General features: G+C 41.0%; 1 protein-coding gene across 4 annotated transcripts; it reads right to left on the bottom strand.

The window, feature by feature from the left end:
* Positions 1 to 575: 575 nt before the first annotated feature.
* Positions 576 to 18,441, bottom strand: LOC102220158 (putative fidgetin-like protein 2). Of its 4 annotated transcripts, XR_002753326.1 has the most exons (4): positions 18,325 to 18,441; positions 16,932 to 17,072; positions 1,246 to 5,758; positions 576 to 1,138 (listed from the first exon to the last, which is right to left on the bottom strand). XR_002753326.1 is itself a non-coding variant. In XM_023340207.1 (3 exons), exons 2-3 carry the CDS (start codon positions 16,954 to 16,956, stop codon positions 3,714 to 3,716), a joined length of 2,070 nt encoding a protein of 689 aa, XP_023195975.1. In that variant the 5' UTR covers positions 16,957 to 17,072; positions 18,325 to 18,441; the 3' UTR covers positions 576 to 3,713. The 4 variants fall into 4 exon arrangements, 3 of the variants coding, with proteins under 3 accessions (XP_023195975.1, XP_023195984.1, XP_023195988.1); XM_023340207.1 differs by having other exon boundaries at positions 576 to 5,758; XM_023340216.1 differs by lacking the exons at positions 16,932 to 17,072; positions 18,325 to 18,441 and adding an exon at positions 16,603 to 16,920 and having other exon boundaries at positions 576 to 5,758.
* Between the last annotated feature and the right edge of the window lie 8,684 nt (positions 18,442 to 27,125).

Raw genomic sequence — 27,125 nt, 5'->3', positions numbered from 1 at the left:
AATTCTGCCCTTTACCAGAGAATCAGCAGCCATCAGTTTGTGACCCAAAGCTCAAGCACTGTTAGGTTATTCAGCTGGAAGTCCATCTTGAATGACTAAGAAATTAAAATTTTAGAGTGGCTTAATCAAAGTCTAGATTTAAATCTGATTGAGATGCTGTGATCTGATTTTAAAGAGGCAGCTCATGCTTGAAAACCCCCTAAACCCCCTAATAAAGCAGAGTGGAGCAAAATTCCTCAAGAGGGAATATAAGAGACTCGGCAGTAGTTATAGCAAAGACTTGATGTCAAGTAGATTACTAGTAAACAAAGGGCCAAGTTGGTTTGGATTAGCTGTTTTTGTTTATAAATGAAAAAAAACCTACTTTTTGATTCACTTTTGCTTGATGAAAACAAAAATAAAACAAAAAAGTGTAACAAAAAATGTTTTGTTTTCAGCATAGGACATCATAGATAAAATTAAAACAGCAATCAATGAAACATATACAACCAGGTAAAGTAAGCCTAAGAAAAGCAGAGACCTTCGTTATTTGTGCAAATGTGAGTGTGAACTAAATAAACAGCCGTGTTGCAATATTGACAAATTCTGTTTAATATTGTGTGATACTCTTCTCTTAAAATACAGTCTTTTCTGAGGTAGACTATTACAGTTCAAGAAACATCATTATCATTTTTAAAACAGACATCAAATAAAACGACATGAAATAAATATTTTCATGTACAATATGCTGCAAAAATGAGGTAGAAATGGTTACAGAAAATGTACAATAACCAAGAGAAAACGTTACTGCGGTGGGCAGATTAAAAGTGGACAAAATAAAAGCTTGTTTTGGTGGACAAACTGTCGACAGAGAGAAGGAAGTGGTTTCATTTCTGTAATTTAATGTGAGCAATTGTGGAAAAGTTTATTTATTTATTTTGCGTTTTCAAGACAGTGGGGGTCACTCTGATTGATCTGGCTGAAGCCACCAGCTGGTGAGGGAAGGCTGCTCTGAGATATAGGATTGCCGGGCATCAATCAGTCCACTTCCACTCCGGAGAAATCAGAATAAGGGAAGTAGAAGGGGAGGAGGAGGGACGTTGGGGAGGAGATTCAACGCCACATGGTCACTGGGGCCTGTGGCCGGGGGCAATCCAGTCTAATGAGATTGCATTTGGGAAAAGAGAAAAAAAAAAGAATGATGAGGACAGAGCGACAGAGGGAGGGATGAAGGATAGGGAAATATTACATCATCCTGAAACTTACGAGCCGCTTTGCCTGCAGAACGTTGACTGGGTTTTTTTCCGGCATCTAAAAGGACCTGCTGTAGAAGGAGATATATTGCTGGATTGTCTACATGCTGGCTTATGCACAAAGTAATTGTAAATATTTAATCTTTGAGATGTAGTGAAAGCCACACGTAACACCTTGGTCTGAACTACTAGTTGGGATTGATATTCTAAGCCATTTTAATCAAGTTTTGGGTTCAGATTTTGACTGTAAGTGCATTGGGGTTGGTTCTGTATTTTTTTAAATTTAGAAATACAATTTAAAACCACAACACAGAGCAAGCTTACAGTTGCGGTCAGATTCCTTGACATGCCTGGTAAAAATGTGCAAAAAGCCTTAAAATAAATCAGTATTTTACTACAGGCTCCTGGTGTTTCCATGCACTCAAACAAGAGACCCACAGCATCACTGATCCTCTATCATACTTTAAGGCCTCTTAATATTTTTTACACAGGTCCCATCTAGAGTGTTTATTTCTTAACTGCACAATCTTTGTTTCATCTGCCAAAAGCCACAGCTCCAGTTAAAGGGTTAATACAAGTCCACATGTTTACTGGCCTCCTAAGGAGCCATTTGGTGTGAGGGAAGCATCTAGTTGTTGTTATGGATACTTGGTGACATTTGTTGCAGTTTTTAACTTTGACCTGTGGAGATGTTTTACCTTCCACATCATTCTGCTCTTTGGCCATGGTGGCAACATACATCATCAACCCAAGAGGCCAATAATAAAAATAAAAATGTTAAAAATGGGCCCCTTTATTAAGTCATTCTCCCAGCTAATATTTACACAAGGAGCCCATATTGACAGGAAATGAGCTGAAACTCAGACAACTGATGGGAATGTTACCCCATGCCCAAAGAGGTTTTATATAGAACAACTCCAGGTTAAAAGAGTTTTATCTCGAACTTCATAAAAACTCAGACCAACTTTAAAAAGTTGACAAAATTGGGAGATTTTTCGATTGGATCGTTCTAAATATATTTCTGCGACTTTAAGCTAGTAGAATAACTTATTTTAAGGGTTTTTACACATTTACCAAGGTTTGCTGATAAATGATCTCTGTGTGTAGATATGTGAGGAAAACACCAAGCGGTGCATTTCCCAGCAGTTTGTCCAACAAAAGAAGAAATATTTTCTGTTTTCTACATTTCTCAAAGACAATCATCACTTCACCATAAACTACATTAAAAATAAATGGTAAAAGAACTGAAACAAACAAAAAAATGTGTTTATATATTCATATATAATAATACATGGATTTATGGCATCAAATATCCTTTGAAATACCTGAATTACATTCAATGTTACTCTTTGTAGAATATTCAAGTTTCTCTGCTGAGGTACTAGCCCAGCCGCAGTGGGTTTTTCACGAGACTGTCACGGTCCTCCTCGCTCTTCTATCTCACTCTCATCTAAGACCCTAAGATTACATACATTCTTTATTTCATATTTCTGAGGTAAAGAAATTCTTCCTGAGCATTTCAAACAATATCACATAATACAAGAAAAAAAAAAAGGAGGAACGGAGGCAGGAAAACCAACACGATGTGGGACAAGCTGAATGCGCAGGTGTTATTCTGCAGGTGGGAAACTGAACCTGATGTGGAATGTGAATCGTGAAGCAGGTTTTGGGTTCATCGTACTATATTTACTGTAAGCACAGCACAGTCAGATGGGTGAAGCATGAGAAGTGGTTTTGCAACGAAACATAAAAACACTCCACTTAAACAGCTATATTCCAGGACAAAGGAGGCCCAGCTTCATTTATTCTGCACTTGTTTTCTCCGAGAAGGTTTTTGTGTCATAGTTTGGTAAAAAGCTATTGTGAATATCAACATGCTGTGATTTTTACTTTGTTACTACTGGTCAGTTTTGAGAAATTATCAGTGCTTTTTTTAGTATGTATTTGGTTTGTCAAGTTTTTGGTAAAAAAAAAAAAAAGTTGCTGAAGTGTTGCTGATCCCAAGCCCTTTGAGCGACAATCCTATGACTACATTGACTGTAGGATAACATGGAAGTGGATTGGTAATAAATAGGATCCTGAGAGTAGCAGCCAAAGGGTGGATTTTCCAAACCCTGATTATCCATAATGTTGGACCACATCGCCCAGCAACAAATAACTGATTTTGTCCTGGACCCAGGCTAATCGAGACACCCCTCTGATTTCCCCTGTTGGCCAAATGACTAAAACCCGTTCACCTCACTTTTTCTTTGGGAAAACATCAAATATTATCAGTGTTCTGGGCAAAACAAACAGTATACCGTGTCAGGTTCCTGCCAGTGAAATAACTTTATCAGCACTGCCCCTAATGTCGAGATTCTCTGGCTGTTTTGGCTGCATAATTAGTAATTAGGAAACAACAACAAAACATCCCCAAGGCTTTAAATGCCAAAGCAAAACCAGGGTCGTAGTGCAGTCCGAGTACGGTGACTAGCTGCTTTCTCAGTGGCTGTACATTTTGCTCCACTCTATACAAGTGACCAGGTCCTTTGTGGTGGTGTGTGGGCGCACCTTGCAAAAGGCATTCTCAAAATCTGTAAAGTCCGGAGTTTTGGGGGACGTGGCGAGGCCGTGCATGGCTCCGGCTGGGGAAGATGCTGAGGAGAGCACCTGCTGGCTCAGCTGCAGCAGCTCCCACACAGAGAAGCCCTCAGTGCGCTGCAGCACAGCGGTCATCTCCCTCTCGCTCAGGGTGCAGCCCTGAGGCGTCAGCGCCTGCAGCAGGACATGCTGACGGATCCCCATGTCTGGGAGGCTCACATAATACTTCTTGGCAAAGCTCCGGTGGACCGCGTCCTGCAGGAGATCTGGCCTACCAGTGGCACACACAAGAATAACCAAACCTGTGGGCCCCACCTGGATTTTCTCCAAGATTGTTAGCAGTATCTGCCTCAGCCCCTCCTCCTCCTCCATTGCTTCCACCTGACTGAGCAGAATCACGGCGGGTTGTCGAGCCCCTGCCACCTGCAGCAGAGAACCCAGAATGTGTTCTGCTTCGAGCTTTCCTTTAGATGCCAACATAGGTCCGCTCACACGGTAGAAGGAAGCCCCCATCTGCGAGGCCAAAGAACGAATCAGTGTCGTCTTCCCCCCTCCTCTAGGACCAAACAGCAGGACGGTTCTTGGCGGCCGCGCCAATGGGCTGGGCCTTAACACGGGCCACAGCAGGTCCTCTTCCAGGGCAGCCTTGACATGAGTGAGCCCAAACAGTTCGGTCCAGAGCAGTGCCGGGCTGCAGTCTAACAACTCTCCGTTGATGAGCTCCAGCAGTTGGGGGTCTGGGCTCTTCATAGCTTCAACAGGTGCAGAACACAACGGAGGGCGTTTGAGTGACTGGGGGCGGTGCTGTTGCTGGGTGAAGCCCTGCTCCGTCACCCCATTCTCCCCCGTCATGCCTGCAGGAGGACTGTACTCTCCTCCAGCCCCAAACTGAGGAGACACCAGGGGCTGAGAGGAAGGCTTGCTGGGCTTAAAGGTTTGAGGGTCTGAGCTGCCTGAGCTGCTGAATCCATTTCCCCTGCACTCTGTTTTCTCACTCACTCCATAGGGAGAGGTTCCTCCAGCCTTCAGGGAATCATAGCTGTACTTCCTGTACCGTGACCGGTCCCCACTGTCATCCTCCTCTACGCCCATTTCAAAGGCCTTTCTCTTTAATGTCCCTCCAGACTCAGATGCTCCAAGGTTGGCGCTCTGGTAGCTGTATGAGCCTCCAACCACTGTGGGCCTAGAGGGGATGGGTGTAGGAGCTGGTAGACCTGAGGGAAGGTATGTTGTGGAAGGATGACTGTAGCTGGGAGCAAGGCTGGTCTGGGGTGGGTATGTGCTGGGTGGGTAGTTATAAACTGGTGTGTTGGGGCTGTAGCTGGGCACCAGAGTGGGTGTGGGTTGCAGAGTGTGAAGGGAGGTGGGGGGAAGTGCTGCACTGGGCTGAGGACAGAACCCTGAGGAGAGATAGGTGCCGTTGTAGCTGGAGGGATACTCGCCTGAACCGCTGCAGGAGCTGCTGCCACTGTAGGCCGAGTCTGACAGATTACTGTTGACTACTGACACGCTGCTCACCCCAGGGGGACCCGCAGATGTAGCAACAGTCTTAGAGCTCGAAAGACTCTCATGGCCTCCAGGAGGAACCAAAGGATAAGAGCCATCAGCGTTGTGTGTCAGCGGCCAAGGTTCCAGCTCTGTCTTCTGGCCATTAAGGCCCCCAAAAGCCCCCGGCTCTGGGTACGTTCCCACAGTAGGAGGTCGGTCGTATGGTGAGTCCAACACGCCTGCGTACTTTTCAGCATAGCGCTTCAGGAGGTTTGAGGCTGTGAGGGCGGAGATGTCATCGTTGGCCCAGGCGTAGTTGTAGGAGCTGCGTCCACGGCCGGAGTAGAGATCCCCCTTGTGGGCTGGAGAGGAGGTGGTGGAGGAGACATCCAGGTGCTGCTCGGGCCACTGGCTGAGGGGCTGGGCATGCTCTGGGTTCCAGTGCATCTTTAACAGGCCTGACAAGACAGTCACAAAAAAACATCTAATTATTTTACATACAACTATGCCAAAAAACTTTAGACTAATGCTGTTTCTGGAGTAGATGTATTCTATATTGAAAATAGTATTACCTATTCTTTATTAATTATTGACATCCTCAAATTTATTAACTGTACTGAATTGTACAATTGCTTTCTCATATCACAGATTTCCTTTTCAAATATACCAACATATTATATGTCCTACACTTACATTTTTTTTTTGTTTTCCTGATTAAAAGTTCAATTTTAGAAATATTTTAAAGTAATGGTTGCCATTAAGTAATAGATGGATGGATCTTTCAGATAATGGAATGGGAAATAAGTCTTGAAACAGAAATATTTTCCTCACTCTTTTGTCCAGTCTTATCCAGATCTGGAAAATACTTTCAAATTTTACATACAATACAAATTTACATGCAAAGAAACCCTGAGCTGACCCTAAATGATACCTAAATTGTACTGTAAAGAAAAAATATTGCAGCTGTGTGTAATATTTTATCTTGCAGCCCTGCTGAGCAAATTAATGACTGGTTTTGGCAAGAAGGCAAAAAATATTAATAAATCTCAATTATTAAAAATATTTTAATTTCAATGATTATATGTAGTTCTTAAACAGAATACAGAATCAGCAGGTTGATGTTTAACAAAAAAACATAACTTAAAAACTGGTGGATCTCCATTACTTTGACTATTGTGTATAAAGTGACGTGATCAAGGACCCCTCCTCTGCCAAGAAGTGAACTTCCTCTGTCAGGAAAAGCATCTTTTCTCAGTGCTGCTGCCAAGTTTGGCAACAGAACAGTGTCAAATTTCTTAAACAGGGAGGGGTAGCTGAAAGGGAGGCACAGAAAAACATGGAAAGCAGCAGAAAGAAAGAGTGAAAGCAAATCAGTGGGATGCATGTGTTGTTTTGTAGTTTCCCAGCTCATGTTGGCGGAGCGATAAGACCCCTCCACTGTTCGCCCTACTAGTAGCATCTGCAGGTCTCCCAGAGGAGCTATTGTTATCTCCCTGTGCATGTTGCTGTGAATGCCTGCTCTCTCCGCCCCACACCCCCACCTACCACCCACGGATCCACCCACCCACCGTACACCACTGCTCAGAATGGCTTGCTGGACACAAGGAGGGAAGGAAAAGAAGGGTGTACGTGTGTGTGTGCGGGTGTGGGCGTGTGTGGACAGTGGTTTAGAGAGAGTGAGAAAGAAAAAGGGGGTGTACTGGAAGTGCAGCATAGTGAGCTATTCATCAGCACAGGCTCCTATGGAACATTGGGAAGGGGGAATGTCTGCTCCTCTAGCTGACTTCAGCGAGGTCGAAGCAGCTTGGAAAAAACAAATAAATAATGTTCTATAAATAACGTTTTCACTCCACGCCTCTTTATTAAATCTGCCTAAAAACACAAACTCAAAAACATCCTATAAATGCTCAATGCTAATATTTTAATGTTATTAGCATTAGATGTAGGTTATATTAGCCCTGCCTCCTGCTCAGGCATTAGCTTGACATTCCATACATAGCTTGGCATTATCGAACTGTCACAATTTACCCCGAGGTGAGAAATACTCCGGCCAGGAGCGGCGAGGTAAAAAGGAATATAGCAGAAGCCGTCATTGCTGCAGCTCTTTGCCTTTTCCTCCAGCAGCCGCCTGATGATTCATTATTCATGGCCGTCTGTAGGTGTGGAGCCAGGACTCTTATTGCTGTTTAAATCAAATCTCAATATCCACAGCGCGAGATTCTGCTTCTACTATCTCACTGCTAAACTTTGACCTGCGTCTTTCCAAACCTCCCCGTGTGTGTTTTCAGATTATGCCTGTTTATTCAGTCAGATGAGACCAGCAGACCAGATGGCCGTTGGATTATCATGTCCTTCATATTCAAATAGACTGCCTTAAGTTCCCAATGGCCAAACCAGTTCAAGTGCTTCGCTAAGCTTCAGACGGCACACACGGCTGCACACCCACTGCAGCAAACTGTGACATTCTCACATATCTTCACTTGCAGAATACAGACTTGTCCACACCCAGATGACCACATTTTTTTTGTTTTTCGGTTTTGTTTTGTTTTGTTGCGGACTGGTCTTTGTCCGGGCCACAGAAACCGTACATGTCCTGCAGGCCCTTCCCATCTGCAGCCGGACCAGTTTGCGAGCAGCCCCAATAATGGGGCCTGTGTGTGACAAAGATGGATGAGAGCCCAGGGGAGCTCATAAAACCTGCAGCAGGGAGGGAGGGATGGAAGAAGGCAGAGACGGAGGGAGGGAGGGAAAAGAGAGCGAGTGGACAGCAGGCGCTCCGTCTTTTCTGAGGGGACTGTAGCAGACATTAGAGGACCCTGTGAGACGGGCTGACTGCTGTCCACTCCATCATCAGCACTAATACAGAAAACTACACCTCACCTCTCCCATCCCACTAGCTGATTGTGCTGCTTACATAGAAGCAAATTCACTGTCATTATTTGTAAAAACGTGACTCTGAATCATTCGTCTGTGAAGAAAGCGGCAGCGTTTCAGCAGAGTTTAGCCCTTTCTGTGTAATTAAATGCTGCCTTCTGCTGGATTGTGGTTTTTAGAGCAGTAACAGTTTGAGCGAGCTCTAATCTACGGTTCTGCCCAAATCGGAGCCATCACACAGATTAATTCATTGGAGGGCCGGTAAGAAAGCTAAGATTAGAAGCAGGAAATCAGGACAATGTGTGACGACAGTAAAATCATTAGATCAACCTCAGAAAAGGCTTGAATGTCAGCTTAGATCGCAAATTATTTAAGACATCAAGAAAGGCGAGTACAGAGCTGGTAAAAAGTGTAAATATTAAAGGTAAAAATTCATTTTTCTGTTGTGCTTTCGTTACTTTCTGTTTTCCAGCCTCAAACAAATCAACCCTCACGTACACATGGGAGGATTATAGATTTAAAACCTGTACCAGGAGTAGGCAGAGACATTATTATGCTTGAAAAGTTTTAATCCAGACTTGATTATTTTTGAAGCTATTTTCATTCTGTGATCACACTGAAAAAACACTGAATATGCATATATATTTTTTTCGATTTAATATTGAACAGGTCTTTCCTATGTTGACTGATGGCCTTCTTTGGCTGTGAGGAGGCTGATAAGAACCTTCTGTCCGTGCATGTGAAACTTCCCACTCTTTGTGTGTGTTTTCTCGGCCCCAGGAGAGACAGATGTTCCTCTGCTGACCGCCTTACTGTCTGTGCAGCCTTTGTGGTGGACAACCATCCAGCAGACGTGCATGGATCGAACAATCCAGTTGGCCCTGAGACAAAGCCGAAGGGATCCTATTGTCAGGGGCCTGTCTAATTATGGAAATCTTATTAATCTATTCAGGAGCAGTTCACTGACAGCTTTTGTGTCAGCCTGGGATTTATTGAGGGACCTGTGTGAGCTGCATCCTATGGCAGGAGTATGAGAAGAAGACAGCGGCATGGCTCTCTTCAGCAATTTTCACTTTTAGGAGGGAGTTTTTTTATAGTCTTAACATCCTCAGATCTGCTATCTATAAAGTCCCCTCATCCAGTGCTTATTGGAGAACACAACAGCAGTTTTTGTTCCATAAAGTAGGTATTACTTCCAGCTCTGTTGTGGTTTGTCATAAAAATATTATAGGTTCGAGGTGAAAAGTTAGCTTGGCATGAAGCCCTGAGATGGAGGGACCCAGCGGCGTTTCATTACTCCCCAGAGGTTGCGTTCCCCTTCTCTGTTCCCGGCTCTTTTATTTTCCATGCCTCGAGGAACAAAACATACACGGATGTAACAAGCCTTCTGGGACTTTGTGCTATTAAAATGTGCAGATTGTGAAGGGGGCTGCTTGTAAACAGCAGCATTTTGGATCAATTCAATCAGGGTCCGTTCGGCGTTGAGCTACACCTCCGTCCACTGATAAACCTAACAACTCGACATCACACACCTCCGCAATGAAGCAGGAGTCAAACGTGTTAGAAAAACAAGATGCAATTTTAGGACAGGAAGCTTCAGCAGAATATGAAAATCTGGAAATTCATCTTTGGAAAAAGCGGAAAGCTGAATCTTTCTGTTTAAATCCAAGAAAAAGGGTCTATCTGAAAATTGACCATGGTAAAACAATCTCATCACAGAAAACCAACCATTTTGCTAAAATTCTTTCAATGTTACAAAAATGTAAACAGGTGGTCAGTTTGAGTATTTTCGCAATATTTTGGAAATTCAGTTTGTACAAAAATTGTAAGAAGCCCATGCTCAGTAAAACTCAAACTATTGCTGCGACAAAAGCGAATAGAAAAATAACTAGCAACAAAACAAGCTCACACACCTTCACTGCGCATCATTGGCACATGTGAACCTCATCAATTTTATAACAATATTTTCTAGTATTTATCGTAAAGATAGCAAAAGTGTTGTTTGTGAACAACAATCAGTCTGGGATATTTTTGATTATTGATACCAATTTAATCCCATTCTGATTTAAAAGTATAACATATGAAGATGTAGCAAGACATAGTCTTGATTTTAATATTGTTTTAAAACTAAGTGAAAATGATTAGGCTGTAAACAATTTAAATGGCCTTTAGTATATTAGTTGTGATCAGCACAGGTAGGATTAGTAACTGCAATCATCAGTCTTTGTCCCTGGAGATTGTAGATCGTTACCTTGACTTTTCAAACAGTAGCCGACATTACCAAATCTAGCAAGTTTTATAACACAGAGTCTGAAAACGATAAAACAGAGATACTTCAGTGTAACATGTTCACTCGAACGTCTTGCTTTCTCTCACCGTCTCACAGCCTGAATAAACGTCAGACATATCAGGATATGTGCTTCCTCTAGCTACAGTTCTTAAAACATCACTGATAAAGAAAATGGCTAGCTTTGAGCTTTCTTACTCACTTCCTACACCTTAAAGTGTTTAGTGTTGCAAAGTGGTAGTGCAAGTATTGTGCAACCATTGATCAGAAATATCTGACTTTAGAAGTTCTCACAATCTGATCACCAGTGATCACAAAGTGGAGCCTAAAATTATTAATAGATTTGGATTTAAATTTAAAACTGTTTGTTTCAACTGGTTTGTGCCTGACAGGAAATGAGGCAGGCATCTCAAAATAATAATAAAACAATGTAAAAGGAGTATTAGTTTGAAAAAAGGTATGTTTTTAATATACATTTTGATTTACATTTTAGTTTATTTAAGTATTTATACACCTCTAAATGTTCAACTGGAAAATATTTGCTACAATTGCCAGTGGTAACTTGATTTATTTTTTGCGATGGGCTTTGAAATTGGAAAGCATGATTACCATTGCCCTAACCTTCAGCTCCTTCCACAGATCAGTTTTAAATGGGGACTCTGACTTAGTCACTTCAAAACGTCAATATCACTTGAAATTCTTAACTTATTACTTGAAATGAATAACTTTGGGCTTAGCTGTGAGAATTGTCTGTTTCTGATTGCAAGCTCAGTTTGGCTGGGCATCCTTCACCCTAAGAGCATCTGTGAAAGCAAGTTGGGAATAACAGACTTAAGGAGACATAAGACAATAAAGCAATGTTATTTATCTAATAACTGAACCTGCTTTTATGTTATCAGCTTGCATAAAACTAATCAATTAGCAACTGGGAAAAAATCAAGTGTAATGTTCACAAGCAAGTCAGGCAAACAATCTTTCAAAACTTTTTAAAAAACCTCTGCCATCACAAGTTTAGCGTGCACATAAAGAGCATCCGACAATCCATTATTTATGTTTCAGATCTTGATTTGTCATTAGAAGGCCCCTGAGTCCTTTGTTTTCAAGTTCACAGTGATTTATGATACTAATATCAAACAGGACATTCTTTCTGGGCTGTACGCCGTGACATACTGCCAGCCAGTCGTAAAAGCACCAACCTGAGAGGCCAACTGCATTTTACAACATGGCTGGAGGAGACGGTACAAAATTGTCTTAAGGTAATCTTCCACTGTGGTATGAAATACACTTTTTTATCTGTATTATTACAAAACAGCTATGGTATAATATTCAATTATATTACAGTTTTATATTAATATAAATCAGTGTCAAATATGCTAAATGATTTTAATCAAAAGGTACTAAAATATTGTGTGAGGCGCTGCTAAATATCTGCAAAAAGAAGTGCAAGGTGAGTTATTGAGAGCATTTTTAAATGACATTAAGACAGGTACATATCACATGAAAGAGTGAGGAAAATTATAATGAATCTAAGCACTACTCACAGGCCTACTATCACGCAAAGAAAGCACAATCCCACACTCTCGCTCTGCCTCAGTCTGGATCTCTTTCACTGGCCATAAAAAGATGTAATAACAGAGATCTGGTGTGGAGTTTTCACACCTGCTGCCCTGAGTTTAAACATGGATCATGAGTCCTGTCCCAGGAGGAAAAAAACAACTCTCTCTCCTACAGTGGCTTTGAGGGGCGTCCTCTGTGTGTCTCTTCTCCTTCCTATCTCTGTACTTGAGATCTTTGTTTCGTGCCTCACGATGACAGTTGGAGTTAGTCTATTTTATGCTTCGACCTCCGCTGGGAATGTTCCAGGCCGGCTGTCAGAAGAGTTTTGTCAGTGTGGAGATCATACCACTTAATAGAGGAAGAACAAAAGATGAGAAAGTGCTTAGAAAATAAACAGCAAAATTAAAATACTCTTTACTGTTATAAATTTAACAATTATTTTACTATTTGTTATTTTACGAGTGGAAAGTAACAAATAGTTATTGTCACCACAGCTTGTTTTTCTCTGAACTGGACGAACAAGAAGAGCAGCCAAACTACTTGGTGGCATTTGTTAACAATTGATTCATTGACAAACGTGTTTGGAATTGCTAACGATGATGCAGCGGGAAGGCTAGGTCTCATCTGAGAGCGTGCTCATTTTAACAGCACTTTTCTCAGCACTCTCCAAAAGTAGAAAGCCTCAGGAATAATTGCTGGATGCGTCACTTCATGCTCGTAATTTTAGAAACAACTCCCCCCATCCCCCGAGCCTGCTAGCACACATCCACAAATGGCAGAAGCCGAGTCCAGCCCACCCACCCCCTATCCCCTGTTCTCTTCAAGAGCAAAAAAACACAGGGTCCCTATTTTCTGTGGCTGCAGGCTGGCTTTAGGTCATTGTGTCCACCAATATATCAAAGAACAGCTGTCCTTAAGGCTCAGTGATGACCAATCGCCCCCTCCATCTGTCTAACCCAACCAATCTTCCAGTCTACGGCTCCATCATTTCCATCCAATCTTCCTCGCCTTTCTCTTTACTCTCATTTCTAACCAAATCACCTGGACCTTCTCTGCATCCAGCTCTTACTTTGTGCAGACAAATTAAGCAAATCTCAATACATTCAACACACATGCTGCCCTGGCAAAGTTTTGATCCTCCACACTACAAGCATCTAATAGCATTAAAGTATTTTCTCGGGTGCATTAATTTACTAATTAGCTGTGTTTGTGTGGAAAAACGTGTCACACTGTCGAGCCCTGAATTTCTGCTGCCTCAGGAATCCAGTGAAGTGCAGCCATCCAAGTGAGCCTCAACCCCCTTAATTGGACCATTAATGGGAGCGGAGGTCTTCTTAATGAGCTGATAAACCCCTTGAGAAATAAAGCACCGGGCCCGTGGACTCACAGGAGCCCGGGTCCCTAAAAACATCTTTTTTCGCCCCCCCCTGCAATACATGCACAAAACAACATGCACACACTCACACACTGGAGGCTAATTAGAGCCAATTCACACCCACACTAATGATCCTTGCTCTTATTCACACACAGTTTAGCAGGCTGTGTGTTTACTCAAAGACCTCACAGGGCCCTCCACGGCAACACTCATACCACTCTGCGTACAATGGGGAAAGATGCTGTTGTGGCCCTCCAGCCAATGTTTGAGGGGCCGTGGGATGAGATCCACTGCTCTAAAACTTAGAGTAAAACATAAAAACAGAGCCAGAAAGGGAGAGAGAGAGAGAGAAGACAGGGGTCACTCAGAGGAGAGCAGTAAAAACTGCCAGACTGGACTCTTGTGTGTAGTCATTCTCTGAGCATGTGTGCTGCTTTAAAAGAGAAGGTATCCCTCCACCAGCGGGGGCCCCCAGCAACAAGAGTTAGGGCACTCCTGGGTTGGCGGCCTGGGACTGATTTAAGAGTGTGTTTGAAGTGCAGATTACAGATTTTTGCACCAAATCCCTCCAGGAGTATCCATGGCCCCTGGAATCTCTCTCAGGTTTCGTCTCAGGTCCAGCGATTGTGGTTTCACCCAGCTTGAGCTATTCTGGACTGGCCACAGACGAGGACCAACAGCATGTTGTGTATACAAGTTGTTGTCATGTCATGTAACCATGGGTGCATCTATTCTCTATGCGCAGAAACAGAAAAGCCAACTACAGGAGTGAGAAGTAGCAGAAGGAAACCGGAATGCTCCACATTCCCATAAAGTGGCATTCCAACATGGAGGTGAGAGTCTTCGCATTCTCTGCACACATACAAAATCTTTCTCAATTATGACTCCAGTATTTAACTGAGAGCTGCAGTATCACCAGCAAGCACATGGGTGAGCTTGTGTGTCACCGGTCTGAGAGTAAACAGTGTGACTACCTCACACTGCTGTGTGTAACCATACGAAGCTCCTTTCTGCAAACACACACTAGAAGGCTGTTCTTAAATGACCTCAACAACAGAGCTACGCTGTACATGGGAACCTACCAAGCTGTCGAACAGAGAAAACCACTGCACCCAGTCGTAAAATGAGCCTCCCCCCACCCCCAAAGGTTCAGAAGATCCCTATTAACCAGCAGAGACGTTTGGTAGAAGACTAACTTTTTAGCCATCCGTCTGTGACATTCATAGAGCTACCGTCTCCAGGAGAACTCAACTTAGTCCGTCAAGGTGGACCAGTAAGGTTTGTCACTGGATAAGTTAAAATAAGTTGGTGTTGCAATCTCAAAGGAATCCTCAGCGTGATCCAAACATGTCAACCTTATTTGTGTGAACATACTTCCAGACCTCGTGCTTTCTTATTCAGAATGAAAGATCTACCATATAGATATGGCGCCTATCAAAAGGATGAAATTTGCAAAAAGCAAACAAACAAGCTACTGTTGCTCTATTTCCAATTTTGCATGTATGTAAAGTGCACTGAAAAACATGGTATGGACGTATTCAAGTGAAAAACTGAAGCAGAATTAACCGTGAGGAATTCACAGTGTCCTGCTTTATCAGGAACAAGAGCATTATTTTAGTTATGTTTATCTAGTTTTCATATTAAAGGATCAGGGAAGTAACAACACAAATGTTTGTATTATTCTTAAGACACTTTCTGATATTTAGCAATTTGCATAAATCTATTTTATATTGCCCAAAAATGTTCAGTTACTGGAGAAGAATCACTTAGTGAAGTAAATTAGAATTATATTATCATGCTTTGTTTTACTTAGTCAGAGATTTATTATATTGCCACTAAACAAAAAAATTGTAGGCAAAACACAAAAATTTGTTTTTGCTTTGAAGACAGAAACAAAACGTTGTTTCAGATAAACAATCCTTTTAGGATTTTTTTTTCCAAAAGTCAAAGACAAAGCTGTAATTTCAGAGCCTTTTTCATGCTGCTTACACTTTACAGCTCTTACACAGCCAAAACTCAGGAATAGTTTAATTGTGCATCATTAAATCCATGGTCATCATGGATTTAATGATGACCAAGTTCTGTAACAGTATTAATAACCATCACACGTTGCATCACAAAAGCGATTAAAGACCATCTTTATCCATACAAATGTTCTGCAAATCCCCCCAAGTGGTCAGATAATTTTTAACTGAATTAATCAGAAAGTAGGTCATGCTGTCAGTTTCAAGTTCATCTTCAAGGTGAGGGATTGCATGTGCATAGGACGGTGTGAGATCAGATAATGTTTCTATTGGGTCATTGCTATAATATTTGAGTCAGAGTTGGACATGATGCTGATGTGGCCAAATTTTTCCAACATGGATAAAAAGTACTTATCAGCCCGGTGATCAAGTTGTGTATGACTTAGTGTTAAATGTATAGTAAGGTGATGCTGGAGTATTATTTTCCTACGGCATCCTTCCAAACCCATTGAAAGGGAAGGCATTGAAGTATGACCAGATATTTTAGACATGTAACGACAAACCTTTTCCTGGTCAGTGTCACATTTTTATTTTCTTTGAGGTCTTTAATGTGGGAGTTCTTGTCTTTTACTCACTTTATGAACATAAAAAAGATCAGCCTGTTTAGTATTCGATCTGATGAACATCTGAGACATATCGACATGTACTTGACATGCATGTTTATTTTCAAGTAGACTGACTGGTGCATCTCTAATAAAAGTAAACATCAAACATCAGCTTATGTTTCAGTCAAGCATTTTTAACTCAGAACAGCCGCACATCTGCCTACGCTGCCATTGCGACGCGTTTTTACATGCCGGTGCACAAACAGAAGTTTCTGTCATCAATTATAAAGCAATACTTTTTAAATTAACTATTCTGTTTGATTCTCCCTCCTTTCTTGTAACTGTCATGCCAATAATGGTCCATTGAGGCGAGTTAAAGAGCTGGGAAAAAGAGGCTCTTGAGGACGAGGCCACAGAGGCTGGCCCCTGCTGGCCACCAAACAATGCTGTTTTGGAGAGCCCGAGCACTGGACTCCTAAGAGGCCCGGTGTGAGGGTGCCCACAGGGGAGAAATGGAACTGGGCATGTCAGTTATTAGGTCACCGTTGTGGGAAGAAAAGTGAGAAAAGGAGAGGGGAAGCAGGAGGAAGTGTGTGCGGTGGTAAGTCTTGCATTGGTGTATCGGTAAAATTACACTTGCCTAGCTAAGGGGTTTGTGCAGCTTAACCCATCATCCCTCCATCCTTCCTCTGTTCCTCTTCTGTGCCACAGCTGTTTTCTACCGCCTGCTGATGAAACATTCAGTGCTCAAGGTTTAGCGTTTCCACTCTGCGTATCAAAGAAAAGTCCAGTCTCTGCGCTGAGCCCGACTTTTAGCCACCGGTGCATCTCTCGTTCTGTTTGCACACGTCCACTCCCACTTATTTTTTTCTGTGAGAGCTCATTGATTCAGGCAAAGTCCAACTAAGTCAAGCCTCTGTGGTGTGTAGTTTAGAGAGGAGGGGGAAAAAAAGAGAGTGTCCTACTCACTATAAGGGACAATAGGACTCAGCATTCTGTGGAGCTGGTCTCAGTAAGGAGGAATGCTGTTTCATGAATGCCAGCTAAGGATAGCGCAGGTCCGGCTGTGGTCCATCACTGGCATGAGCGCGCACTGACAACAGGACAACCCTGAGAAAGACAGAGAAAAATAGAAAATAGAAATAGATGAGGCTGTTGGAGGCTGCTGTGAAAAGCTTTGACAAATGTTAACCAACACTTTCAGATGAGCCCGAACACACTGAAGCAGAGGACGATAGAGTTACCGACCAACCTGAGAGCCGTATCGGTGTAACAAAACCAGAATTCACACTATGTCTCACTCACACACTCAGTCAGCCAAATTCAGACACACAAGGGCATTCATTACAGGCAGGCATTAAGCTGATTGTGGAGCTGTGTCCAGCCTCTAAAGAGGGTTTTCTAAATCTGCCTTACAAAAAGACTCATGCATACCATTGCTCCGCGCACTGGGGCAATAAAGACTGCATTCTTGAGACAGCAAATACTTTTGGAGGTTCATAAGCCAAGAGATCTCTCCTTTCAAGTTTCACGTAACAACCAATCTGGTAAATAAAAGATCCTCAGTTAATTTTGTTGACAGGGTAGAATTATACATTTTAAAATGGGAAACAAATTTTACTTTAATTGACTTTAAGAGCCAAGTCAGCATATACTGTAGGAAATATCCATTTTGGTTTTGATCATTTTAGTATACATAGATGAAACGGCAGATTAATCTTTCAGTGTTTATTTCTTCATTCTTCTATAAACTACAAGAGCTTTGGGAATGCTTGCTTAATTATTTATGCACAGCAAAAAGATGCATTTATCACATCAAAAATGTAAACAACAGACAAAACATTTTATTTCTATAGAACATTTTAGGAATTTTCACACTATTTATTCCCTAAATTCAAAGAACTTTATCAGGCCACAATAATTCACAGTAAAGTAACAGTGTTGTCATCGATGCAGAGACACCCAGCTTATAGCAACAAAAAAGACATTTATTTACATTCCTTCATTCACATGAAGGAGATATTACGCAATGACCCCCTCGGTTTGTCTCTGGACGCCAACAGGCTTCACTCCAGCAACAACAACACCCTCCACTTTAAACTGACAGCCAACTTTTACCACTCGCAGCCCAGAATAACAATCTGCACCGCAGCAGCAAACCACAGCTTCCACTTCAAACAAACAGAACCTCTTTGCAGGAAAGAGATTTTGTTTGCAGGGGGGAAAGAAACGTCAAATGGTCAGTGGCTGAAGAGAGGAGAGAGCTGCTTCAAAAGAGCTCGATTTCAGGCAAACAGCAGGGAGAGCAGCTGGCCGTGACAGCAGATCGACATAGAGATGCAGAGAAGACAAGCGGCCTTACCTATTCATGCCTGCATGTCCTCCATCAGATCTGAGAGCACTAGGATAATCCCTGGAGCTGACCGGACTCGTGTGTGCACTGCTATGCTTTTTTTCCACATATGGGACACAACTCTGCTCTTTCCCTCCCTCCCTGTCTCTCTCTCCCACTCTCTCTCTGCTTCTCTCTCTGGCCAGTGACAACAGAGGTAGCACTTCCTCCCATCCCCCATGGATCTCCCATCCCCCTCCCCTCCTTCTCTCTCTTTATGCTAAAAGTATTTAAGTAGGAAGAGGGAGAGAGAATGAGGGGAGGGCGTGGACTGACCAGTCATTCTCAGAAGCAGAGAGAGAGGCCACTCGTACATGGAAACCTTGGCTCACCGGACAGTATCCGAGTTTTAGGGCTGGTAGTGCAAGTTTGGTTTGACACGAAGGATTGCACTGAAATATAAACAATGGAAAGATCTTGGGGAAACTTTGACTTCTTCTCTGGCTGACGAAAACTGTTTATCAAGTTGCTTAACAAAGTTTGAAAGTAATTACCCTGATAAACAAATTACCCCCCAAAAAATGTCACATCACCAGTTGGTTAATGTTGTTAGTCAGTCCAGCTTTGTTAAAGATAAGTTGAAAAATTCCACACGTCTTTAGGTAACACAATAAGAGATGACAAACTAGAAAATGTGGTTTAGCAAGCAGTAGATAAATGGAATTTGGAGATTAACTTCTGCTTGACAGACACACAGGCCTGTCATGTACTTTGGTGTAGACTAGAAGGACGCAAGTACAAGGAGGAGGACAGCATGAAATGCAAATTTACAAATAGGAAACAATACGAAGGAGAAAACATCATGGCACAAAACTGGTCAAGAGAATCCATCAAGGACTGGTCAAACATGGAGTCCAAATACTTGGAGAAGGATGATTAAAGAGTGGGAAGAGGGTAAATCACAAAAAAAACAAAAGAATCAGGTAAAACATATGACTAAAACAATTTCACAAGGAAATAATTGCGCACGAGCAATTAGGTAGAAATAAAACAGTGGCTGAAATTTAAAAAAACAAAACCGACATCAAAACTTGACTAACTCATGACACATCCAGAATAAATGACCTGTCATCCTTTGTTTAAAAACTACTCTGGGGACGTTTCAGTAACGTTAACCTGCTAGCTAGCTTTGACGGCAAACTAGGATCTTTTAGTAGAAGTTATGTGAATTAAATATAAACTAATGTTCCAGAAAGAAAAACAAATGTGCTGCAGAGTCAGACAATTTTTCTTGTTTGGCAATCATCAGCTCAAATTGGATATATTTTTTACTGATCCTTAAATGCAGACTGGCACCTTCCTCCATTTTTAGTCTATGAAAGCATGCACTTTAATGCAGTATTTTCAGTAAAGGAAGAATTGCATGTGTTCTCTTAGCAAAACTTAACAGTGAATTTCGGGTGTTCACCCACATGTACAGGTGGACAGAAATCACAAATATTTGCCCTGGACAAACATCCGTGGAGTGAAACCTGTCTGACAGTTTGTTTTGCACCTGTCTCTCTCTGTGTGTGTACATTTTTAGCCTTGACTTTCATAGTCCACTTCAGGTTTGCCTCACAAACCAAAGCACACAAATGCAACTTTGAGCAGAGAAACAGTAACTGATAGTGATCAGTGCAGCTCTCAAACCGCTATATTCATACGATGACATACTAAACAAATGAAAAGACAAATGAAAGATGAATACAATCAAACACAAAACACAGATCCTTCTTTCTCCATGCATTTGCAGGAGACTTTTCAAATGATGTTTTTCCAGTACTGATTGAAAGCAAAACATCTTACCATTATTTATTATCCAAAGAAATAAATCATGACCATTTACAGCTACCAGCATTTATACTCAGCCACCAATCAAAAAAGGCTAGAAAAAAAGTGTTGATTGTGGAGTGCAAACTGTAGCACCATTCTGTTGAAAGTTCTAAAAAACATATTTAGTTTTGGTCAAACATTTTTGAAGATTCACTGAATCTGCCATTTTTTTATCCTGTCTTTTTCTATATTTTTGGAGCCTTTCTTTGCACATCTTCCAAATCTACAAATTATGGATCTGGTCAACTGGTCTCACAATGCAATTGATCAAATTTTTTCAACGAGAAGACTGGGCACAGGACAGCCCTCTTGTCCTGCGAGGATACTCCCTGGATTTAGTCATGATAAAAGGATTTCTGTTATTTGGAGCTTGCGGATACCTGGCTTATCAACAAATTTGTGATGGACTTGGCCGAACTAGCGAACACTCAGACTGTTGGTGTGGACAGAGATGCAAGTTGGATGTCAGTCTTGCTGCGACTAGCAGCCCAGCTGAGGACTCCAAAACTCACTAACAGAATGGAATCGATCTTGGAGAAGTTGCTAGTTTCGGCTCAGTGGAGTGACCAAACTAATTTGGATGATTGGGAACTGAGATGTATCGGAGAGACTTTAGGGAAGATTGAAATTTAGAATCTACCCGACCTAAGACATTCTGTATCTGAATTGGCTTTCCCCATGTTGCTTTGGAAGGGCTGCATGTTTCCAATCTCCTTGAAGATATGTAAACATAACGCTCCTTTCCACCTCACCCCCTCCTGTTGCTCTTTCTTTTGGTTTGTTATTTTGTTTGTATTTCCTTTTAAATCCTGTAAAGCACTTTGTATTATCTTGTTGCTGAAAATGTGCTATATAAATAAAATTACCGTTACCTTTACCTATTATTTCTGGAATGTATTCAGAGTAAATTATCAATTCATCCAAACAACACCAAAAAATCAGATCATCAAATCTTCAGCCAAGCCCAGATTTAAGCTGCAGGCAGGTTTTCAGTGCAATTTGCCTGATAATAGAGCACATAATTATCAATACTGGTGAAATACTGGCAAAGGGGGAGCCACTGAATTTCACTGTGCATCCATATTTACCCTACAAGGCAACTGGATTCTCCTAAATATCATGTGGAAATGATGAGAGTGAGGAAATCTTGCTGGGCTTAGATTCCAAGGATTTGTTGAGTTGGGATCAACCAAAGTCCTACAATGGCAGCTACTGGTGAAGTTGTAAGCCGGACAACAGCTGTGTGGTAGCTTTTAAAGAGCTTATCATACATGCTGCTTAAGCATCTGACCTAAACATCCCTTCACTTTAAGTAGAACAAAGTACAGCACTGATGTTTCTAGACTGAAAAGATGTTTTTATTCACAAGGATTCAACACTGTTGCAAAAACCTCAGCGCTGTTTTGATAAGACTTTGATGCATTCATTCATAAAGAATCTGCTGTGATGTTTTATCCAAATGTATGACAATATTTCCTTCCTGAAAAAAACTTTTTTAACCAGTTTGAATAATAAACCAAACCGATGATGCTGATAATTTATTAAATTTGTTCCATACTTCAGATTTTTCAATCTCAAAATGCTACAATTATCTTCAGTCCTTTCTTAAAGCTTTCAGTAGAGAGTCATCAGGTGGTTTGGGAAGAGTGCTCTGCAGACGAGGCGCAGCAGAGCCCATGGTGTGAAGGTTTGCCTGTGGCATATTGAGCCTGTAGGAATTTGCAGAGTGGAGAAACGGAGTTGATTTCTGAGCATTGAGATGTACGTTGAGTTAGGATGGTCTAGTTCCGTGAATGGATTAGCAAGTGAGTACTCCTTGTTTGCTAACTAGGATCAATTGAAATGGATGTACTTGACTTGCAAACTGTCTGCATGACTGGATTGATTGGACTTTTTGTCCCTTTTTGTTAAGTGTCTTCAGATGACATGTATAGTGAATTGGCGTTATTTAAATAAGAATTGAACTTAATTAAACTGAACACAAAATACACAAAACTGAAAACGCTGCATTTTCTTTCCCCTTTAACGTGAAAGTCAGTTTTATAATTATTTCCTAACAGATGGAGTTTGTTGTCATTCAGGCGACGTACAGTCAGCTGAATGACAATATAATGTCAGGCGACATAAAGCTTCAGTAACAAACTACAAGTACTGATAAACATTATATTCTTCATTTCAAGATGTGCTTCCGGACTTCCTGTTACTCAGGTTTTAAACATGCGTCTTCAATACAAATGATAGCAGTGAAAAATATCACAAGATATGTTCTAACACTTTTTTCAATGAGTCGAACACAGAAAATAAACAGTGTAAGATTAAACATTTTTTTCTGACTCACCGTTCTTACACCTGTAAATATTTTAATGCCCCACCCAATGTTTTGATCAGGTGACATTTCAGTTTCATATTCAGGCTCTTAACTCCCAGCTGTCAGTCTGTTTTTAGCGCCACATTCAGGCTCAAATAGCACAGTCGTCTCCTCCTGTTACATGGAGCCAGTTCTCCAGTCCAGTTTATGTCCATTTGTGCTGCTGCTGCTGCTGCACAAGGATAAAACTGACAAAAACACAACCTGGCAGGAAATTAAACTAATCATACTTTTCTTAAGCGCATCTGATGTTTCTGTGGGACGGGGTTACAAAAATATGAGACAGTACTACTACTATCATTAGTTTTTATGAATTTATTTGATTTTAATGCAGCACACTCACAGCCAGCCTCCTATCTTGCGCTATTTTCTTTAGTCATTCTTTAGTAAACCTCAAAGTGTTTATACATTTTAGCAGTTTTTTGTTATTATAGCCGGCAGGAATAATACGGAACAAAATGTACGAATAAGATCTAAGATGTGAACTAAAATGCTTTACAAACACTCTGCATCTGAAGTCTAATTTGTAACATGACGTGAGGCTGGAGCTAAATTAGGAGACACTCGAGTGGTCAGTGACAGGACTCAAATCAGAATGTGGGGCAATAAACCAGAGAGGGAAACACCACAACTCATTAGTGTGGATACAAAACTTAACACACCAAGCGAGTCTCAGCTCACAACCACAATTAGACTCCTTGATGTTTTTCCTAATATGGGATCCTCAATAGGTTTGCTAATGGTGTCTCTGTGGGGGGTTAGGTGAGGGTATGGTTGAGTAGGGATGTTGAAAGCAGACAACTGGCGCTCTCTCTATCACTCTATTGCCTTATTAGTGCTGAGGCAGCAATGTGTGGACACTGGCAGCATGCTGAGCCCAGCACTACTGCAGCACAAAGGCTCTAGGGCCTCGGGACTCAAAGTGAGCCAAAAACAGAGAAAAATAAGACAGAAAGATAATTTCACTGAGAACAAATGGATACTGTCAGCACAGAGCTTTTCCCCCACATTGCAGATTAGCAGACACTTCTGGCAAGTTTTAATCAACTCTTAAAGATATTTTAAGAAACGTATCTACACACCTGTGACATTTCTGACCACCCGAAGACTGAAAAGAGATTTAGTGGAGTGAACACTCTGACACACAAAATTTGTGTGTTTGCATAATTAGTGCTTGCATAATTGATGAATAGTTGTTAATAGAGAAATGTTAAAGACAAATGAGCAAATGAGCCACAAAGCCAGAAAAAGACTTGACAAGTTTGGTTTGAGATGCTAGAGTTTGACCTCATGCTCCAGAAATTTTACAAGAGGATCAGCAATTTTTCTTTTGTCAAGGTAGCAAATCAGGGTTTCATTTAATTTGGTTAAATTAAATTATGCAAACAGAGCATCATGGTGATAATCTAAGCAGGAGTTATGCAGGGGTATAATACAAACATCTTCTGGCTAATTATAAGTAAGTCACACTTACAGTGTTACACAGCCATTGGCATTTCTGCAAAATGTGTCACAATGTACAAAATCACATAATAAATGATAAATTTAATACTTTCCCTTCCTTGAGTTCCTATGTATCATGTGCAATATAAATTTAAAAATAAATTGATAAAAAGATCAAATACTTGAAACTTTTAAATTTACACATTTATATGTAAATTTTAATGTGACATATTTCCATTTGTGTTAGTCAGAAAAAGGTCACATTTAGCCTTCAGGTGTCTGATGGAAATCTAAAAATGCATAGGAAATGTATTATTTCAGCATCACAGTGAGTTTAGGCATATGTTTTAATCAGTAAAACAATGACTACACTGGAAGTAACTCAAAGGTCTTGGCATGGCCCAGCCAGAGCTCAGAACTGAATCTGATACAAAAACTGTGGAGCGATCACAAGTGCATGTCTTGAAAACAAGACATGCACCAACAGACAAATGCAGAACATTTTCAAGGTAGGCTGGGCAAATATTGCTGAGTTAGGATGTGGGATATTGATAAACTCCTACACAAGAAGACTGAATGCTCAAATTGAATGAGCAGTGAGGTTATAGTAGCTTTTTCACTTCTTTACTTTTCACCCAATACAGACTCTGTCTTTGCACAGTGTACATGTCTGATTAAAGAAAAAACCAACGCTTCCAGTGATTTATCTAGTGCTTTTAACATTACTAAACCCTATTATCTAACAGATATGTTTACATATATCTGAGATCCATCGTAACTACAAGTCTGTATCTGACAACCAGTTGTTGGAGAACCTCCTTTACTGGTTTACATGAACCGTGAACTGTTCTACGACTGAGGGGTACAGTGAGGTTGTAACTGTAGATCTTATGTAGAGTTGTTAAACGAAAAACATTTATCAGCTTATTTGAAGTGGCTTGTAAAATAGCAAGAGTGCAAATCATTTAACAGAGTATCAGCTACTAGATCTGGTATCAAAACAATAAACAGCATCGCTATCGTTTCTTGTGAGGAAAAAATAGTGCGCCACATTACAGCATACAGTATTTGATGACATGCAGAGAGCGAGACATATTTCACTTTGTTGTTGAGAACCGATGAAAAATGTTTCTAGAAAACAGAAAATAATCGACTCAAAGAAGCTCTTAATGCTTTGTATGTGTCCACAAACATAAATGAATGTTGCACATGTGGTTAGTGTGCGGTAGTGCTGATAATGAGTTCCAGGCTCTAAAGGCAGGGAAATATCATTTTATTAGTCCTTTGTGGCTTTGGCATAGATTAAGATAGACAGGGAAACTCTACCCACGACTCAGTGAGCCTAAGGAGGACTGGGTAAGCTGTGGAGGAAGGGACAAAGTGAGTATGTGTGTAAGAAAGCGTTAGATGGGGTAAGGGGGGTCAGAAGGATTATTAGTGGGAGGTTCAGCTGTTTATTATTCCAATTCTATCTCTAACAGCTGAAAATTGGAGAATTAGGCGGCAGCCTGGAGCAAACTGGGGATCAATGCAGGAGGGGTTAAACCCTGTGGCATGGCGGCTCGCACTGACAGCACTCATAGATACTGACGCAGCACATGCACACCACAGAGGTCACTCCGAAAACTTAACAGACACATCAGATTTACCGCTCTGAAGTGATAAGACACTCAAAAGACCTCACATGTCGATGAATAACTTCACACTGCAGAAGTGACTGCAGAGTTGTTAAAAAAGAAAAAATAAGCGCTTCAGATCTTCAAGCTCGAAGCAGAAAAAGATGTTCTGTTGATAAGTTCATAAGCAGAATTTGCAGACAACTTTGCTCACCTGGATTTTATTCAACAAATAATGACTTTGACTAGAGAGGAAGTGGTAAACAAATAATAAGGACTTGCTCAACAAATTCAGACCATGAAGCAACAGGTAAAGAAGGAACTGTAGATTAACCAGGACCATGTATGTCGTTAATATGTAGAGGGACATGCGACACTAAAGTGGGAATCCTGACCTTTAAACACCATGCAGGCATGCAGTCTGATGGTATGGAAAAAGAACTTTGGACACATGGAGGTCAGAAAGTTGAATTTAGATTGGCCTGGACTTCAGGCTGTTTCAGATTACAATCTGGGGCAGGTTGCAGAGAAACTGTTTTTAGTCAGGTTACCAAAGAAACAAATCAGGACTTAGTAAAAGGACCTTATTACATTAGCTCACATGTAAATGATAACATTAACGTTAACTTGAAATAAAATAAACTACATAATTTATATGGTGAAACCTATGTATTTATTTGATAAATCATTGTTGTACTCGCAGTAATACTTAAGATTTGTAGGACATTCTAAAGATAGCTTTAGTGACTGAGCTTTATGTGTGTTTTAAATCTGAGTGTATACTATTTTCATCTTGAATCTGCAAAAAACAAAGACTAGACCATTAATAAATCATCAAGGGTCATATTTTCTTTATGTCCTACCAATGAGGCAAGACTAATCAACAATTATAACAGATGCAAAACGGAGCCGTTCTTACTGATGCAAATTGTGACCTCACCTAATGCGTTAAGGCTCTGACATTAATTTTCAAAAATGCTTGTTTAAAGAGAATTATTTTGTTAAATAATGGCAAGTGTTGTTTATTCAAAGTTGCTGCCATCAACTTTGAATGGCCTTAATGGATTCGGCATTTCAAATATCTTCACATGGATTGCATTGTTGTAAGACTTCTAAATACTACTGAGCAACCTGGGCCAAGTTGAATGAAAACAACTTTCTGCAGCTGGTAGGTTCAGAATTGCAGGAATAATCCAAATTATAACAACACAGAAAGGAATTAAGTGGCATTTATTGAGAAAAAAAACATTTCCAGAGTTTGGTTCAGCTGGATGCAACGTAGCATAAGTTTTCTTAAGCAAAGCTCAGGATAATCAACAACTTGATCTTATAAAATCAATCCAAACAGGCGGAATCCCTTTCAAACCTCATGATACTCATTGAATGACATTCAGTCATTCTACACACAATGAGTCATCTTTACATTATTGTTCCCCAGACTGCAAACAATAAGAGTCTTTTTTTTATTGTCAGCATAAGAATTATGTTGGTTATTTTTACTCAATTTGTGGCTTAAGGAAAATGTTGAA

The sequence above is a fragment of the Xiphophorus maculatus genome, chromosome 1 (assembly GCF_002775205.1).
Source record: "Xiphophorus maculatus strain JP 163 A chromosome 1, X_maculatus-5.0-male, whole genome shotgun sequence".
Taxonomy (NCBI): domain Eukaryota; kingdom Metazoa; phylum Chordata; class Actinopteri; order Cyprinodontiformes; family Poeciliidae; genus Xiphophorus; species Xiphophorus maculatus.
The sequence above is the reverse complement of the archived record's forward strand: the minus strand, read 5'-3'. Positions and strand labels throughout refer to the sequence as shown.

Bases quoted from the DNA above. Each gene is read 5' to 3' on its own strand.
- LOC102220158 (XM_023340207.1), bottom strand. From the start codon at position 16,956: ATGCTGAGTCCTATTGTCCCTTATA. The intron at 5,759-16,931 runs GTGAGTAGGACA...CTGTCTTGTCAG, and splicing joins GAGTCCTATTGTCCCTTATA to GCCTGTTAAAGATGCACTGG.